This window comes from Micromys minutus (genome assembly GCF_963924665.1).
Source record: "Micromys minutus genome assembly, chromosome: 23".
Lineage (NCBI taxonomy): Eukaryota > Metazoa > Chordata > Mammalia > Rodentia > Muridae > Micromys > Micromys minutus.
Genome location: NC_137958.1, coordinates 31,977,567 through 31,996,784, shown reverse-complemented (window position 1 = coordinate 31,996,784; position 19,218 = coordinate 31,977,567). Strand labels below are relative to the sequence as shown.

Sequence of the window (19,218 nt, the reverse complement as noted above, 5' to 3'; positions counted from 1 at the left end):
ATGAGTTTCCTTCTCTCAAAACAAGTCCTTTTCCAGCAGTTTTAACTGTGAGAGTTTGGCCTTGTGTTAAAAAACATTGGGAAAAACAAAACAAAGCAAAACAAAACAAAACAAACAAACAAACAAACAAAAAAAAAAACACATGAGCTCTCTCAAATGGCTGTGTCTTTCTGATGGGTCACCTTCCATTTCCAAGTATTGAAGACAACCAGAAGATTCTGCTATTATGCTGGCATATATGTATCATTTTTTTATTAGAAGGTAAAATTCTCTAATACAGACCTGTGTTGTTAATAATGTTCATGACAGAGGCTGGAGGAATAGGGATGGGAATAGAGAAAGACTGGTCAATGGTACAAGTTGAGAGCATGAAGAAATACGTTCTGATGCTATGTCTCAGAGGAGGGAAACTATGATTGTAATAAGGTATTGAAAATTTCCAAGGAGCAAACAAGGGAATTTCGAATGCTCTCAGTACAGAGAACAGTGTATATCAGGTGAAGCATGTGCTGACTTCCCTGTTTTGGTCATCAAACACTGTACACAGGTATGACAATGGCCCATACCATCCTACTAATATGAGTAATTCTCTGTTAATTTAAAAATAATTTTAAAAGGCGCTTCAGTTTTTGGTAGATTCCGTACACATGAGTCTCAACTTCCCTCCAGGTTTCTCGCTGTGGGTGTGCCTGCTGCTGGAGAAACACATTTGTTCTGATTGTAAAGCTCTATTTAGTGATTAAAAACCACAACTCCAGTTTTCACGCTTGGAAATTCTCAGGGCGTGTTACTGTCCTATGGAATTAGCAGACTGAGTCCTCGAGTGAGCATTGGCTTGGTGGCAGTTTGAGCATCTGAGTAGTGTGCTTTAGATGTGCCCTCTAATATACATGATGATCTACATGCTGAATTAATATGGCTCTCCCATAGGCCTTTCCAAAGAGTAGTTCACAGGCTGGCCAGATGTGGGATCAAAGGTGGTACAGTAGATTTTAGACACCAGGATGTGGACAATGAGGTCTAAGAGCCTGCAGGAGAAAGAACTGAAAAAGCCCAAGAAAAACCTTGTGCATACGCTGTTAGTCTGCTATTATTAGCAAGGTGAGGGGATCTAGGCAGCCCTTCGTGGTCTTTAAGGACATTTCGGTTTCTCTTGGCATCGTGCACTGAAATTATTTTTTCCATTTTTTCATGCTGCCTCTGAAACATGACCTCTATGCATAGTATATCTCAGGAAATGACAATTGGCCGTCGTATCCCATACAAATTGATTGGATATGACAGCTTAAAGGAATAACGCTTGGCGAGAGGGGAGAGGTTTTTTTTTTTCCTTGCTTATGTTCTCTTATTTTAATCCTTTTTAAGCCTTCTTGGTTAATTTTACTATTTCAATTAGATCATTTAAAAATCAACACATTACATACCAACCTCCCCTAAGAGCAATCATAAGATTTGATGGTTTTTCTGATACACAGGAATAGGGTTTCAAATTTGCATTATTCTATCTACTGAATTAGCTATGAATTCTAAACCAAACTGATGCTGCCATGTGCTTTTAAGCATCTCTAATCTGAACCATCTGGCAAGGCGTGGCTTTGCAAAGGCATCCCTCTCAGGACACTCTGTGGGTTCTGTCCCTGCCTGAGGTTTTGGCCAACTATCAACATTACTCTAATTCTCTTTTATGAAATATAGCTTTTGACTGGGTTTTTGGAGTCTTGGTTGAGCTGGTGTGCTTGTATTTATATGAACACGGGCACTTGTGTCCACATTTTGATTCCAGTTCTCTGCATATTTCAGAATATATTTGCAGTAAACGTATCTTAAAGAGACAAACATATTTGCTGTATGTAAGGCACACTTCTGTTTGATCTCCACACAGCCAAGGATGAGCTCAGAAGACAAGGAAAGATACACTGCTGACTTCCAAACTTATTGTCGTAGGCACTGAAATTACTCTCTAAATGGTCAAGTGCAGAAAACATACCACCCACGGAATTAGAAAGTAAAACTTGCAAATGACGACGACAACAATGACTTTCATATACAAGACAAACAGGCGACAACAATGACTTTAATATACAAGACAAACAATAGTTTTGAGGGTACTGTGGTTAAAAATAGCTAATTCGGGCACACCTCATTTTTTTCAGCTACAATGAAGCCTAAGAAAAACAAACCCACATCTTTGACTCGAGAAAACAAAAAACAAAACAAAAAGCAACAACAACAACAACAACAACAACAAAAAAAACCAACAGTGTGCTAAATTCTTTAGCTAGGAGTAAGCATGTCATTGCAACACTAGTAATCAGTATGCATGTGGGAAGAACAAAATACAGACTCCTCGCTATAACAAAGGGTAGCAGGCTTTTCTTGGAAGTAAAGATGATAATTCTATTTTCACTGAGTCTCTTTGTTAGCAGGCACTTAGTTTTAAAAAGTCAAGTTCTTTTAAAATGTAATCTTTTACAGTTCTCTCTCTCTCTCTCTCTCTCTCTCTCTCTCTCTCTCTCTCTCTCTCTCTCTCTCTCACACACACACACACACACACACACACACACACGTCATGTAATATTCTTTCACCCATGTCCCCTGTGCACTCTTCTCTCCCACCAAATGCCTTCTGTCTGTGTCTGCCCAATCCCCCCCCCCCCCGTCTACATTTATAGGTCTAATTGCAGGAGTGTGACAGGGATATTATTAGCATTAGCAGGGGCAAGGTACCATCTGCCACACCTCTGAGGCACTCCCCTGCCTGAACTGTTCTGATAAAACTGTGTGAATACCAGTGTGGCTGGGGGAACATCAGCCTATTCGCTTATTAGGAATGGGAGCGGGATTTGAACAGGTCAGTTCTTCTGGTGATATTAGGTTGCTCATGAACACACATGTGCACATAAAGAGAGGGTACATTTTAGAAATAGATGACCAAGAGGTCTTCTATAGACCTCTGAGGGGGAACACTGTCCCCTGAGTCCACAGGATACTGCTAACACACTTTAAAACCTACCCCCAGGTACCTGAATAAGGACAAAGACAATGCTCAAGAATGCCCATGCATACTCATCTCTAGAAGAAATAGCAAACAGCCAGTCTACTCTACACGGGACTCCAGACAGCCACATGAGCTATAGGGTTCCTTTAGAAAGTTGAGGGTGTCAGTATGAGAAGTTAATCCAAACAGAAAACAAAAAAAAAAAAAAAAAAAAAAAACAACAACAACAAAAAACCAACCAAAATAAAGACAAAGGAAAATCCAAACCCAACAACAATGCGTGGGTAATGGCATTTAATCCATTGAAAGCCAGGTGTCCCTGCCAGGTACCAGTTAGTTCATTCTGTTCTCAGAGTAAAAAATGTTTCCCCTCATATTTCCTGCTGCCTGGCTGCCCTCGTTCTTTCTCTTGGAACCCCCTCAGTCATAAGCTTTTCCATTCAGAAACTAAAGGCGTGGTGCACAAAAGCAACTGAACCAATGCCTTGTAGGCAGAGCACACAGATTGTTACAGATTTTGAAACTTAGTCTTACACGTTACATAATGACTGTAACTGCTGCCCAATGGACACTGAAAGTGTGCCCCACACAACTGCTTTACATTTCCTCACTTACTTTGGTCTCATTAACAAGCCTTTGATTTGCCCAAGGTAGCTTGTAAGTTATAGATGGAAATTGTCATTCCAGGCTGCGTAGCCCACATCCATGTACTTAATTTAAGTACATACTTAACTACTTCCCATGACTCAGAAACTATCGATTAATCATTCAGCCTGGAAAGCAATGGTGAAACATCCGGGCTGAGAAGATTCTGGACTTGTCTTGTGCTTCTTTCCTTGACATGTACATAAAAGGGGCACATAAACAGGTCTTGACACGAACAGGGTCCAGGCAACTCCTATGACTGGTGAGTGTAGGCCAGATGCTTAAAAATAAAGGCTGGGGAAGACCAGGGAGAGCAGAGGGTTCTTATAGAGAAGGGACAGCTACTTCAGAATCCCAACCAACTGCTGCCTCATGGGAATGGCCATGGTGGCTATCCCGTAAAAGTTGGTTGAATGAATGGATGACTTGTCAAAGTCTTGTCATGGTTACGACTGAGTGAGGGAATAAGATTAGCTAGGTTTCAGCTTCTTCACACAGAACTCTTCTGCAATATTAGTGAACAAAGAAAATGCAATGTTCTTCCAATTTTTTTTTTTTTTTTGTTGTGGGCTGACCTGTGTCCCTGGTCCTCTAAATGCACCATGCTGACGTTCCAACAATGGATGGGATGGCATTTGGAAATGGTGCCTACTTCCATTTATGAGCTCCCACACTAGGGTTCTAATACATGGGAGCAGTGTTATTAGAAGAAGCATCCAAGAGCTTGCTGTCTTTCTGTATCCTCAGATGGAAGAAGAGGTGCATGTACATACACATAGTGTGTGTGTGTATGTGTGTGTGTGTGTGTGTGTGTGTGTGTGTGTGTGTGTGTTCATGTACATTCATGCCATCATGCTTTTGTGGTGATCAGAGACCAACTTGCTGGAGTTGGTTCTTTCCACCCACCATGAGGGTCCTGAGGGTGGAACTCAGCTAATTAGACTTGGCTGCAAGAATCTATCTGCTGAACTGTCTTGCTGGCTTGTTTATTGTGTCTTGTCATCAGAGTTGTCTTAAGAAGTGTACAGACCCTTTTCCTCATTAATTCTGGACCTTTCAGAACACTCCTCCTTCGCTCCAGACCCAAATCAAGGTTTCCCTGACTTGGTGAATGGCCAAAGAGGAGTCAGGAGAATGTAGATGAAGGTGGATGTCACAGGCCAGAAAACTTGTTCCCACTGCAAGGGCCAACAATTTTTGGGGGGCAATTCCTTGAAGCACAGCTGGAGAAAAATCCCATCATGGGGGCTATAGCACAAAGTGGAAAGGGGGGGAGGACACTTAGGAGAGCGGAGGCCATATGTGATCGATTCTGGTGTCCACCTCTAGATGTATGTATACACGCACATTAATGGGACACCTTTAGTTACCATTACAGAATACATTCCTACATTCAGCTTGCCCTCTGTCATAGCAAGACGAAGAAACAATTGAAAACAATTTGCTAAAAAGCCAAATGTTCATTTTATGGGACCATCAAGCCAGCCACAGCTTGTTACTCCTCCGCATTCGCACGTACACACTCCCCTTTACTGCTGGGTTCAGATGAGGACTCACCTCGAATTCCGTCCCTTTGTTATAACCCGAGCACTAATCCTAGCTTCCCAAGATCTGTCTCAGTGTCTAGTTCTACTTCTTGTATTCTTTGTTTGCAAGCAGGTTCTCCCCGTGTGGCCCTGGCTGCCCTGGAACTTGGTATACAGACCGGGCTGGCCTCACACACACCCACCTGCCTTTGCCTCCTTAGCACTAAGACTGGAGGAATGCTCCTCACATTACTTACCCTTTGGAGAAGACCTGAAAAGAAGGTAGGTGGTGAATGAAAGCTGGCAAGGCTGATTTTCTGCTACTAGCTTCTTGGGTAGTAAGAAAACGGAAAATAGAGCTGCCTCTGCTTTATTTAGGAAGAACCACCAGTGCAAGCATCAATCATCAGACCAGTCACACTCTGTTGCGTAGAAGAAGAGTTTTCTCATGTCAGCCTGCACATTCGAAGTCAGTTAGGCCTGTTTCTCTCATCCAAGCCATGGCATTTTAATGATTTGTTTTGCTTTATTATTGTTGCTGTTCTTTTCTTTTCTTTTCTTTTCTTTTTTGGACTAAGAGTCAATGTTACCTTTATGTTCTTATGAAATATAATCTTTAATTTTTTCATAGCTCTACCATGGAATGTATGTCTTAGCTACAGAAGAGCTGTGGAGGTCTCCTCATCTGTTTGGTGACTCGGGTGTATCAAACATCTCATTTGAAAACTGGGTTTCTCCTTGGCCTGCATGTTCTCAACCATGGAGTTGATTTTCTCATTACAAAGTACCTATGAGGTGTTTCAGTTGAAATGTCAGGAACTTGCAATGACTATGAAGTATGGATCCTCAAAGAACCTTCTATTCTTTTACCCCTTTCTGGTTGCTAATGAGAACTTTAAAAAAAAAAAAAGCAAATCAAGAGAATTGCTTAAAAAATACTGCTTTCTCTTTATCATGTTGTTCCTAAGAAAGTTAACAATCCTTTCATATTAAAGAAAAACATTGTAAGCCATACTCTAATGTTTATTGGTTAAAATATACTTTAGAAAATAAATTTAAATTCATTTAGATCTCTGTTTCCGACATCGTTTTTTATACAATGTTGCTTTATAGATTTGGACTATGAGTCTCAGTCTGGGTGGAAGGAGAGACAAAATTTGTTGGGAAATTGACTCTATTGGAATGAACCTCACAATCCTACCAGAGGCTGGAAAGGGCCCCTTTAATAGGGCTAGGGAGCATAGCTAAGCAGGACTCATTGAGGATCAGTGAGCTGAATTGTCAGCTGGAAGTGGAGTCACAGTGTCTGACTTTCTGCCCCCACCCCAGTAGCTCAGCCACTATGCTGGTTTAGCATTGCTCCTCACAAGCAGAATTCTCTCTGAGGTCACTGGGAACCTCAGCAGACCCAAAGGCTGGGCAGCTGAGGCTACTAGTTTCAATTCTACTTGTAATCCTTGGAGAATCTTAATGAGAAGTGAAGCCACACATAGGAAAAAAAATATAACTGAGGGTTTTCAACACTGGCACCAGTAAGGTCAACTGATACCACCCTGCTTCACGATTTTTGCTTTCCTCCCCAACCCGTGGAGGGTTAGCCACGGTCAGTTGTGAGCAATTGTCAGAAGAGCCTTAAAAAAAGAGGAGAGGCCCTGAGCAAAGACGCCAAATCAGGAAAAATAGGCAAAAGAAAGAACGAAAAGCAAACAAACCCACTGACCACACTAAGCCACTAAATAAAGCACTTTTTACTTACTTCGATGCAGATAATTCTAAGATATATATTTCTGATTCCCTTCATACCGTTTTAAAGAGAGCGACCACACCAGGGTAAGCAGTGCTGGGTGGCCAGACATATAATCTAATGAGAGTGTGTGAAACCACTACAGAAGGCAGTAGGCGCGCTGCCAGACTGCGATGGGACCGCGTGGCTGATTTCTATGCGGAGCGCACCGGTTTTTTTTTCCCAAGTATAGACTGCTTTTATTGAAATGAAAATAGAAAATGCAGGCCCAGTGCCCACACGAAAAAATTGAGTGTAGTAGACACATGAAGCCGCCCATGGAGGGAGAAAGAATTTGGCCTTCCTACTCACAACAGAGAAACAAGCTTCCATAGGAAAGCTTTGTAAGATTGAGCTGAAAGTTTGTCAGACCTAGTGGATAGAAGACAGGAAGATGAATGGAAGCTTGCTTCCTGAAACAAAGGTTTTCCAAGCCACCCTGGCCTTGTTTGCAATTATGCAGCGGGGGAGGGGGGTATATGAAGGCTCAGTGGAGATTTATAAGAAACGATTTGCTACAGTAAAGGAAGCATCTTCATAGTAAAACACCCTAACCTTTTCCAGTGCTACCCCCACTCCTGTGTTTTAGCAAGCAAACTATTCATCTAATCTTTAAATTACTAGAATGCCACAGGAGAGCGGAGATTCAGCTGACTTGGTTTTGGTGAGCTAGTATCCAGGAAGTACGGCTTTAACAAAGGAAACTTGCCAAAGGTCAGAAAAGGAGAGAAGTCATAAATTGCAAGGGAGGGCACTTGCTCTCTCGGATAAGTGTGACTTTTGTTTGTTCTGTAGCACTGACTGGCTTGGAAGGAAAAATTACTCACATATACTCAGAGAACTAGATTGTAGGCGGGTCCTACTATGTCAGATTTCTCACATTAATTTGAGTTCTGTGGGCTCTCGAAATTTCTCTGTCAGTTTAGAAGATAATAATCCAATAGCTTCTGAGCGCCAGGCCGCCAGGGAAAAAGCTTTGATAGTCTGCTATAGTTCCAGTGCTTGCCCATCCATACCACAAAGTATACCAGGGTTTCTGAGAACCGAACCCGGGGACCGAGAATTCTTAAGGTAATTTTTGAGGATGGAACCCAGGTATCAGTCAATTTAAAGCTACCCAGGTGGCTGTAACTGTCAGCCAAGGTAAAGGGTCAGATTGCTCCACCTCTTCTCTTGTCACACTCCTTCCTCTATGCCTACATGTGGTTACAACCCTTACTGGTACAGAATGATCCGTGATATAATCTTCGAGGGGGATATGCCAACTGATTTCAACCTAGCTCTTCCGTCCATGGGTACTTACCTTGTTTCATCAATCTTTGGACCAGTTCCTAGCCTGTAGCCACCAAGAGCATATGGGAACAAATGTAAAGAATAGATTCTCAATGCTTGTATAGGTGAAAAGATTTAGTACCATAGGTATGTCCCCGCCATCTCAAATATGTGTTTTGTCACCTGCAGAGGGACATTCATGTTCTCTTCAAGTGAAGGTTCCTGGATGAACCGATTTGCTTGCGATCCCCAAGTGACCTGTCATGAGCTTGGCTTTAGAAGACATGGAAGATGCTAATTTCCTGGATTGCTTCAGATGAAATCAAAGTATTAAATTTATGTCAACTTGGTTACCTCGTGGTGCCCAGTTTCTGGGTGAAATGGTAGTTTACATGTCAGTGGAAAGTATATTTTAGATATAATTAATTCTTAAACCAGTACACTTTGAGTAAAGCACATTATCCTCAGTACTGAGAGGGGTTTCATCTAATCTTCCTTCAGAGAGGAAGCTTAAATTCCTCAAAGAAGTAATTTTGTTGGCAACATGGAAGTGCTTACTTGCTGGCCCGTCCTACAGTTTTCAGCCTCAGAACCACAGCATCCTCCACTTCCTAAATTTCCACCCTCTGGCCAGCTCTGCATATTTCAGGCTTGCCCACCCTCCAAATTTACAAACTAATTCATTAAAATGTCTCCCTTCTCCTCCTCTTTCTCCTTACTTCCTTCCTTTCTTTCTTCCTTTATTTCCCATTGGTTCTATTTTTTTCTGGGAAAATAAAACTAACAAAACTGTGCCTAATACACCCTGGAGTCTTTAGAAGGATGCCACAGACTTGTGCCTCCATATTCTTGGGGTGACTGGTTTCAGGACCTCCCTTCCTTTAAGTATCCACAGATGCGCAAATCTTTGTGTAAAAGGGTGTGATATATGCACATAATTTGTGCATAGCTCCCTGTACACATAAAGCCTTCTCTAGATTGTTGACAATAAGCAACACAATGCAAAGGTCACACAGCTTATTGCTATGGTCCTCAGAGAAAAATGACAAAAAGTCTGTGTGTGTTTGGTAGGATGGTTATTTTCAGATCTTGTCAGGCCACAGCGAGTTGACATCATGGGTACAGACTCGGAGGATGTAGAGAGATGACTGTCACGTCTCTTGCTCTCCTTTTCCTTTCAAGGGCTCAGAACTCATTCTTTTTGCTTTACAGAAAACTGGCTCTACGGTTTGGTCCCTGCAATTGCTTTAGTTAGAATGCTTAAGGGCAGCTAAATAATGGCACATACTAGACAGTCTAACTGTATCTGAAGTTAGGATGGTTTACAAAATGTGATTTTCTATATGAGTCATTTACAAATATCTAGGTCAAGTACATGAAATGTCTATATTTTATATTTGAGAGCATAGTTCTGCTATTAGGCATCTGCAGATGCATGTGTAGCTAAATTAAATAGCTTTGACTTGTTATCTAAAGTTTCAGAGCCTTTATGGTCTTCAGCATTAGCATGATAATCTCATTACCCAGTTTGGGTAGAACCCCAAATATTATAGAAGATAGCAGATAGAACTTAAGATTGCCATTTCTGCTTCTGGTCACCTAATGAATTAAAGAGAGTAGGGTCAATTTAGGAGATGAAGAGATATGTTTTGTTTTTTGTTTCCCCTAAGAATCTACTTACCTTTATTTATTTATTGTTAATTTATTTTATTTTGTGTGCATTAGTGCTTTGCCCTCATATATACCTGTACACCACACACATGCTTGGTACCTAAGAGAGCGGTGAGCTTCTCTATGGGTGCTGGGAATTGAACCAAGATCTATTGCAAGAATAACAAACACCCTTAACCTCTGAGCCAACTCTCCATCACCAAGATGAAGAAGTTTTAATTCAACATCTTTTCGTAACTCTTATGTGACTTTATCTTGCTTATTCACATGGCTTCTGGATTTTAATAAAATAAAATAAAATCAGGACCATATTCTCTTCTAAAACACGCATGCTGGATTATCTAAATGAGAAACTAAAATGAGAGCTCAAAAATCATTTTAAGTCTTACGTAAATGATACCCAAGCCACCATGAGAAGGCAGAGAAGATACTTGGCTTGGTCACTGCTGGCATTAGCTTTGTGACAGGACAAAACAAATAAAAAGATGCTGATCACTTCAAAGACTTGGTCTTCTTTACTCAGTGTTATCATGACCCCAATGGCTTGTTTACTGTGTGATATTGGGAGTATTAACCGTATTAACCATTATTACCACAGGCCACCAGACTTCGGTTAACATAATTAGAAAACTTTAAGTTATGATAAACATCATATGCATTGACTGAAACAGCATGAGCTACTTCTTGGAGTTTTAAAATTAAAGATATGCTTTCTGTATATCAAAACACTTTAAAAGGCCCTGGCTTTCAAAAATGTGCTTCTCTTTATCCCATAAGCCTTATAGTACTTTCCTGGCAATTCAACAAACCCTTAAAAAAAAAAAAAAAAGAAACAGAATCAGAATTTTGGGCTTCTATGTTTACAAAAAGAACCTATCAGGTTGACAAACTTGATAATCTTTTAAAAAAGAAAAAGAAGGAAAGAAAGGAAAAAGAAAAAAAAGAACCTGTTCTCATTTCAAAGGTTCAGAAAAATAAAGGTTATTTACTATGCAGGCCTAGACTTCTTGTTAAGTCGTTTGTGAGATAGCAAATTAGAAAAACATGGCCAGAGTTAGGGGTTACTCAATCACATTGAAGTTGGGCCTTTTATACCAGCAGCTCCTGTTCCTCAAATTATATCTGATAATGCTCTAAAGTGTAAACATATTTCAGTTCAAAAAGATACTCGGGTCTCAGATATAACATGACACAAAGCTTTCTCGGATGAGACAACCAGATTTGCCTCCCAATCTCTTTAGATTCGTATATTCAGAGAAATTCCCCAGCCTCCGAATTCTAATATTCGAGGAACTGAAGTTTTGAGGTAGAATACATGCTTTCCATTTTCCTATGTATGTACAATCTTACTGATACAGGGGTTGGTATCCTGGCCAACACTAAGGCCTGTCATTTGGGCCAAGTCATGGCAATAGAGCAAAGCTGGTATGGCCTAACAGTCCCAGTGTGTCAAAGGAAAGAGAAGTCACCTGTCATTAGAATCAAGGAGTAAAACACCTCCCAACGCTCTGATAGAATCAGCACTTGCAAAGTAGAGACAGCATCTACCTTTCTCAACAATTCATGTGATGGTGGTGAAGCTTCCCCCAACTCAGTTCCAAAAGTATTATTTTCTCCAAAACAATATGGCACCTACAGACTTAGAAACGGCAACATCTACTGAAGTCTGTTTCCAAGACAGGAGGGAACTCAGATGGTAATGCTTTCAGGGCGCCCACATGGGTGGGCTAGTGTATGCTGCCCCTTAGCAGAGGAAGCGGCACACCACAATTTCTTCATAAGTGTGAGGTCTTTATAAACTCATCCTCATGGGGGCTGTTTTAAATAGAAAGAAAATGACACACAGTTCCCAAGCATGCTTCCTAACCATTTGAGCAAAGATGCCTCTTTCCAAAAACATTAGGTTACTGTGGGGAGGGAATCTTCCAAAATTGTCAACAATTCCATTTTTAGACTCAGTTCTTCCCAACCCAAGACAGATGCAGTACAGCTTGAACCGTGTGGTAGGAGATAGGAATTATTTATACTCTGCTGACTCGTACCTGACAGTGGAAGACATACTCTGGTGTGGTTTTCTTGAACTTCATGTTCCAAACCAAGGCCACTCCATCTGGTTCGTGGGGAGCATCTTCGTTGTTGCTATAAGAAGCAACCATCAGCTCCGGGTACTAAATGAGAGAAGTCACAAGGATTCATTACATTCAGATGACAGTGTAGACATCCTTTCATGACCCCACTACATCCGTGTCTGCAAAACAGTCTATTTGTGTGCAACCACTACAGCTGGCTCACAAGAATTTTTCATGCTACATATCTGTGCTGGGTTATACATTTCAAGGGGTCCTATCTTTTTTGTAAGTTTTGGCACATTTAATATCAAATCAACACACCCTGCTTTGTGTGCCTCTCATCTTTTTGTGTGTGTGCATGGTCACTAAACTGGAAACATGCTCAAATCCTACAGGATCAATCACTCTGGGCTTACTCTCTCCTTTCTTCTATATTGGTTTCCATGACAACTTTCTGTTCTGATTTTCTTTCTTGGCTGCTTTGTAAAACTCATGCAGATTTTCCTTTTGTTACATACATTCCCAGACAAGGAATTCTATCTCCTTATTTTTTTTTCCTTTTATTTTTACCTTCTTGCCAGGTTATCGTGGAGATGCCAATAGTTTTTGTAAGCTGAATATGTTTATAATTTTCAGATTTTTTTTCTAGGCTTGATATTTCTCAGAGATATACGTATTAATATTTGACTGCCCATTGGGGTTTGGTCAGGATGAATGAAAACTTATCAATATTAGAAGGAACACACAGAAAATATACTCAACAGACTTCCCCACAAGGCTTAGCACTCTCCCAGTATTCCCCCAGGTACATGCCTTATACATGGTATTCACATATCTGGCCAAACCAGATGTTCTATTTCATTCTTTTTGTGTTTGTTGTTTGCTGTTTATCACTACATACTATATACATTTTGAATTTACATGTTGTTTACATTCTGACATTAGCCTCTTGTCTGATGAAAGTATCAGACTTGGTGACTGTTCTCATAAGCTGGGAGTTATCAAACTATGGCTTCAGAGAGAAAATGACACATTCATAACAGGCTTTCCACAGCCTGTGCCCATCTCCTCCTCCCTCCTCTAATTTTTGTCAGGATGAACTTATAAAGCATGTATTTAACAAGTTACCCTCAGCATGACAATGGCTCTTCCTGGCTTGCAAAGGAACAATCCAAGTCATGTAGAATCCTTTTTGGCCTGCCTTTCTCTATTGCTTCTGTTTAATGTCTTATGGTTTTTTTCTTTTGCTCTTAAATACACTCTACCCAGACTTACAGCTAACTATGGTGCACATAGCTACCACCTCTGTACTCATGATTCTGATCACATGCTCACGGAAGCCCTTTCTGCGTTCTTTACCTCATTCCATTTGAGACTGAATGAAGAAGATGCTAAGTCCTCTAGATAATACTATTTATACCCCCTTGCCTCTTAGCATTCTTATGTTTTTATGCCTCTATTAAAGCACTTATTTAGTTGTATTATGTTCCTTTCTCATTGTGTCTTTCCCTAAATCACAAGGTCCTTGAGCATTAAGACTAGGGTGCTCTTGATATATTTCTGAACTTATAGTTAAATAAACCCAAACATATAATGTCTTAAGGTTAAAAAGTTTATTGAATAATTTATCATTTTTATCATAGACAGTCTCTTTTATTTCAGTAACTCTGATCAGCATAAATATTAATTTCTTTGTTATCAAACACCATAATAATTAAGTGTTTAAACGTAAGAAGAAGCATAGTCATGTAATAACAAGGAAGGCTTTAGAGAGATGTTGAAAACTTCTTTCACCCTACATGAACTCAGTCCTGAAATAGATAAGGAGTCTTATGAGCAGTTTTCAAGTTAGAACACATTTCACACAAATGCCATTTGTGCCTGACCTTCTCTCTATTACACACTAGAATCCTGAAAGTTCCTATGAACCTCTCCTCCCATAGGATCTAGTTTTCTCTTCCTGTTTGCTATGTTATCTATATATCCAGACTGAACAATACTTAATATAAATGTGAGCGTTGACGTTTCCTTCCTGTGAACCATAACTAAACAGAAGTCTTCAATGTGGCTTGTTCATTCTTTCAACTACAAGAGGGTCACAGCTCACTGGGTGCCACAGAGGACGTGTGGGCACACTGCAGCACACATGGATGTGACCACCAAGGGAAGTCATCATTCTTTATTAGAAAACGCTCCTTAGCAGATGGAACAAAGCCTGTTAAGCAAGGTCTTTGATTCAGAGCCCGTTCAATGAAACTAACATCCAGATAAACACAGAAGTCTCCAGACTGTCCATCTGACGTTTAACTATGTCACATGTGAAAAGGCAAGTCTATAAACACTGACACCACTACCGCAGGGGCCAGAGAGCAGCCAGATGTGTCTGGAATAGCATCCCGCAGTTTCACATCTGGGTCTCATCGTTCACACCCACTTGAAGCTTTTCTTTTCTTTCTTTTTTTTTTTTCCCCCATCTAAAAATATTTTAACTTGCTTGGCTTTCAAGTTTCTTCAGCAAACAGGCTGTGCCTTAGCAAAAACTCCAGGAAAATGCCTTTGGCAAAGTTTTCTGTAAGAGGAATTACAAGGTGTAAAGGGACTGACTTATATCTTATCTAATGCAGACTGGTATGATTTCAAAGTGTCCTCTTGTGCTTCTTTTAAAAAAACTATTTGTTTGAGCATGTCTAGTCATATCTACTCATTATCAAGCTTCCAGGCAATTATGGAAATTTAAATGTTTAAAATTATACTTTTGAACAATTCTGGTCACCTAATTACACATAAGGACTAGATTATCCTATATTTAATTTAGACAAATTTTACCCATAAATTACTAACGGTGCTCTTAAGTCCAGCTAGATCTTCTGAAGAAACAGAATCTGGTATTTCCTGCACACAGTAGGCCCAGCGTGGACCTTGTGTTCTAAGCACTAAGCTTGGCCCTGTCATAACTCACTTGTTACCCATGCCAGTATAAAAAAGATAAAGTTTTACTCATTTCTACAGGCAAAGAAGAAGAATCCTTAGGTAAGTGACATTTTCAAAGTCACACTGCTCATAAATGACAGCGTGAAAAACCCTGTCAGTTGGGCTCAAAAAGTCACATTCCTGTATGTCCACTGTGGCATTGTGTCCACTGCATAAATACAATGTGGCATCAAGTAGAACATGGGACAAGAACATTCATGTTAATATTTCTGTTCTATAGGAGCTCCCGTTGGCTAGCTGGAAACATGATACATGCAGGAATAACACCAGCTCAAAAAGCAAAACCTAGGCTAGGAGGGAGGTGTTCCATGGTTCTGTAGAAGCATGGGTGTGTGTTGAGGGTGAAGATAGAAAAAGTGACTCTCACTGGGGTGGATACTTCAGTGAGACGGCTGGAAGGACACTCGAGAAGCTAAATTGACAAGAAGTCTCAAAAAACTAAAAATAAATTTACCACATGATTAAACTGCACCACTCATTGGCATGTGCCTAAATGAATAGACATCCTCTTCCATGGATACCTGCTCATTCCTGCTCATTGTTGTTCTGTTTCAAAGAGTTAGGGACCAGAAATGATCTAAACGTCCTTCTGTTGATGAAGGTGCAATGAAAATATTGTATATGCACCATGAAATACCCTCCAGTTGGAAAACAAAGATTAAATCATAAAGTTTTCAGGTAAATGGATGGACCAAGGAAAGATTATATTTCATAAAGTGACCCTGATCCAGAAAGATGAATACTTCATGTTCTTTCTCATCTGTAGCTCCTAGCTCCAAATTCTTTGGTTTGAATATAAAACCTGGAGTCAGTTCGGAAATAAGAAAAGTGAAAAGAGATAATTGGAGAGTTGTAGAGAGAGGTATGACGTGGTATAAGAAAGACATGGGCAGGGAGAGGGTAGAGAAGAAAATCACGAGGGAGACGGGAGGGAAAATAACACTTACAATGCTTTTTAACCATTAGGAATTATATAGTTTATTAACCTAAAATTACATTTTAAAAAATAAATTTATGCCCCTTGAGATGGAGGAGTTGAGCTAGATTTGACATGGACACCTCTTCCCTGAGAACTAGCATCTGTAGTATCAGAAGATATCATGCAAGCTGCTATGAAAGGGAAACAGTCATACTCTGGCCAGGCTATGATGCCTATGTCACAACAAGGTCCAATAAAGCAAGATATCTCCAAAGTGCAGTAGTTACACTCCCATCTCAGCTGTAACCAAAACCTGTCTAGTTGGATTTCACTCACAGGAGGGAAATCATGCTCAGTATTGGAAATGCAGCCAACTTCCCAGGGATAGTGAGATCATGTGTCTTAAAGAATCTACTGCTATGTTACTAATCCAACTTAATTCCCAACTTCATTCCAGATACTTATCTTTATATACCCGCAAACAAATGTAGCTCTCACATCTCATCAAAGAAGCCTCTCTTTACAGCAGAGAGAGCCATTATAAAAAACACTCGTGCCTGGTTAAAATACAACTGGTTGTGGGATGCCCAGATCCAGCTGAAGCATCTACAACACAATTTCTTCATCCAAGGCTCCAGAGACCTTGAGCAAGAGGGGTAGAGAGATTGTAGGAGTCAGAGGACCAGAAAATGAGAATGTGTCTCCCAGAAATGACAGGAAAGCCAAACACATGATACCTCAACACTATGTCTACCTTAACAGGAGCTGAAAAATAACACCAATAGATATGCTATCATGCAAAAAAAGAAATCTCATGGGTTGATACCTCTAGACAAAGAACTACAGGTAGCTAAGAAGTGATGAGAGCGGGAGAATTCCTTCTCCCCAGAGATGAGGCAGCTAATTGGTTATCCTATATTTGAATCATATAAATATAAACAACGCTGAATAGGTTCAGCAGGTTCTATATGCATGCATATATGTACACATTTGCATATGTGTATATGTACATATATGCATATATGTGTATACATGTATAGATATATACTTATGTGTATATATGCAAATGTGCATATATGTGCATGTGTACATATTTGTCTATGTGTACATGTATATATATATGCATATATGCATATACGTGTATGTGTGTATATGTATGTACATATGTGTACATAGGGACATGGATTTGAAAGGGAATGAGTTAGGGGGACACACGGAGTGGTAAGGGGAGAAAAGGGAGATAGGAGATAATATAAAAAATAAATTGTTCAATTAAAAATATATAACTAATCTTTACAAATGACAAAAATGCTTATAATAATTTTATATTCAGAGACTATATGTAGAGAGTCCAGCAAGGACTCTGTTTTCTAGGCAAGAAAGAGAACACGGCATGAAGTACTTGTCATCCCCAAGTGTTAATAGCCTTGAATTCGTGTTGGTAGAGACTCTTTTGCTTCTCTAAATGTGACTGAATTCATAACTATACAAGTTTTTGAAGATTACTCAGGTTAGTGTCTTATGTGGCTAGAGGATTGGAGGATGTCTTTTACATAGGAGAGGAATACATACATACTGTGTGACCAACGCAAAAGTCTGATTTTATGCACATTCTGACGCATGGGCTGTGGACACTATTCTTGTGCTAAGCATTGTTGAATAGGTGGAAGAGTTGCCAGGCTGCTGGGTGCCCAATTTTTTTTTTTTTTTTTTTTTTTTTTGAGAGACAAGTGTTTATATGGCATTTTGCATGTATTGTGAAATTAGAGTGTTATTGCCTACTGAATTCAGAATATAAAGCAGAATTATCTCTCCTGTTTCTTTTCTTTTCTCCCCTCAGCTACATTTTGTTTTACACAAGAAACTTCAAGGAATACCTTCTGCCATTACATCATGGCCTGTGTCACATCCTTCTCTTTTGTCTTTCTAAGTCCAAGTGTGTTTACTCCAGTTCAGAGTGTCTCTTCATCTCAGAAGCATGAAAAGGTGGCTCTTGGAAGTATTATGACACAATTTTAGGGATTTTTTTTTTTTACAATTTCTCTAAAAAATGCATGTCTTACAATTTTAAATAAATTTTCACAGTGTTAACAGGCAGGAGAGAGAGAGGGGAAGTGGAGGGAGGGAGGGAGGGAGGGTGAGAGAGAGAGAGAGAGAGAGAGAGAGAGAGAGAGAGAGAGAGAGAGAGAGAGATTGACAACATTTCTATGCTTTTCAGTTCCACTTCTTTTGACATGATGTCACATGGAAAGGATATTTTGTGGAAGCCAATCTTTGCAGCTGCTCACCAAGACTCAGGGGGACCAACCCCACTGCTGGTAGCCCAACAGTCTCTTCAGGGAGCCTTGGGAACCGCTAACAGTTGCCTTGGTTGAGGTATGTGTCAGATAAAGGTCTTGCGTGATTTCCAGACCATGAAAAAGTGAACCCTTCAAGCTAAGTGTTTCCTAGGGCTTGGGTCTGATTTCTCGGCACACCAGGGTGCACTCCCAGACCAGCCCTACCCTGCAGAGAGACTGGGCAAGTTTGGCTTAGTCTCTGTACAGCCATGGTCTTCATGCTCGCTCTGTTGATTGGATGCCAAAGAGAGTGCAAGAGCAGAGAACCCCCACCCAGTTGGTGGCTGCTGACCTCACAGTTATGGGGGTCATGCTCTCCTCCAGTTCCCAATGAAATTCAACAGATTCTTGTTAGTTAGATCCCCATCTGCTTCTCTGCCTACATCCCCTCCTTCTTTGCCTAGGTCAGTCTTCTGAGACGTGACCAGAGAGTGATCCCCTCTTCTGCTCCATTCTTAAGCAATGCTTGCTGTCTGTCTGGGTCACTCATCTCCCTCAAGCTCCTCTGGTTTCAGCCTCATAAACAGCTCGTTGAAGGAAAAGCAGTTAAAACCCAGGCAGCGATCACTGCGACACTTGAGATCAGCCTGTAGCCTAACTCAATGAAGGGCTGCAAGTCACTGAGCAGTGACTGGCCCTCAGTTTCTTCAGCTCCAGCCTGCAGCTCTTGGCAGAGACTACTTTCTCTAATCCGCTTGGAGGAGGAATAAGATGATGTCATCAAGGGCGTGGCTAGATAGATGATGTCATCAAGGGCGTGGCTAGAGTGCTCGGCATGTAAGTTATGCAGATAAAAATACACGCATGAGCTCAAACTCCAGACCACACGTATTCCAATTCTTATTTCACAACTGAACCGGGTGCTTTTCGACATTACTTAGGTGCCGGCTATAGTGACTCATGGACAGGCAACATGTTGGGTTGTCTTTTCATCAAGTCTTTCCGTCAGAAACCAACAGTGACTACACTTAGGAAAGCTTCCAGCACCAAATGATCTGGCTGCTT

General features: G+C 40.5%; 1 protein-coding gene across 6 annotated transcripts in view; it reads right to left on the bottom strand.

Moving 5' to 3' along the window:
- Window positions 1-19,218, bottom strand: part of DYNC1I1 (dynein cytoplasmic 1 intermediate chain 1) — a gene marked incomplete at its 5' end in the record, with an annotated part of 260,581 nt that overhangs the window by 88,914 nt on the left and 152,449 nt on the right. For all 6 annotated transcript variants that reach the window (XM_080936204.1, XM_080936205.1, XM_080936206.1 and 3 more), the window contains one exon: window positions 11,938-12,063. In XM_080936204.1, coding sequence (XP_080792330.1) covers window positions 11,938-12,063 — 126 coding nt within the window. The remainder of the gene's footprint in view (window positions 1-11,937; window positions 12,064-19,218) is intronic.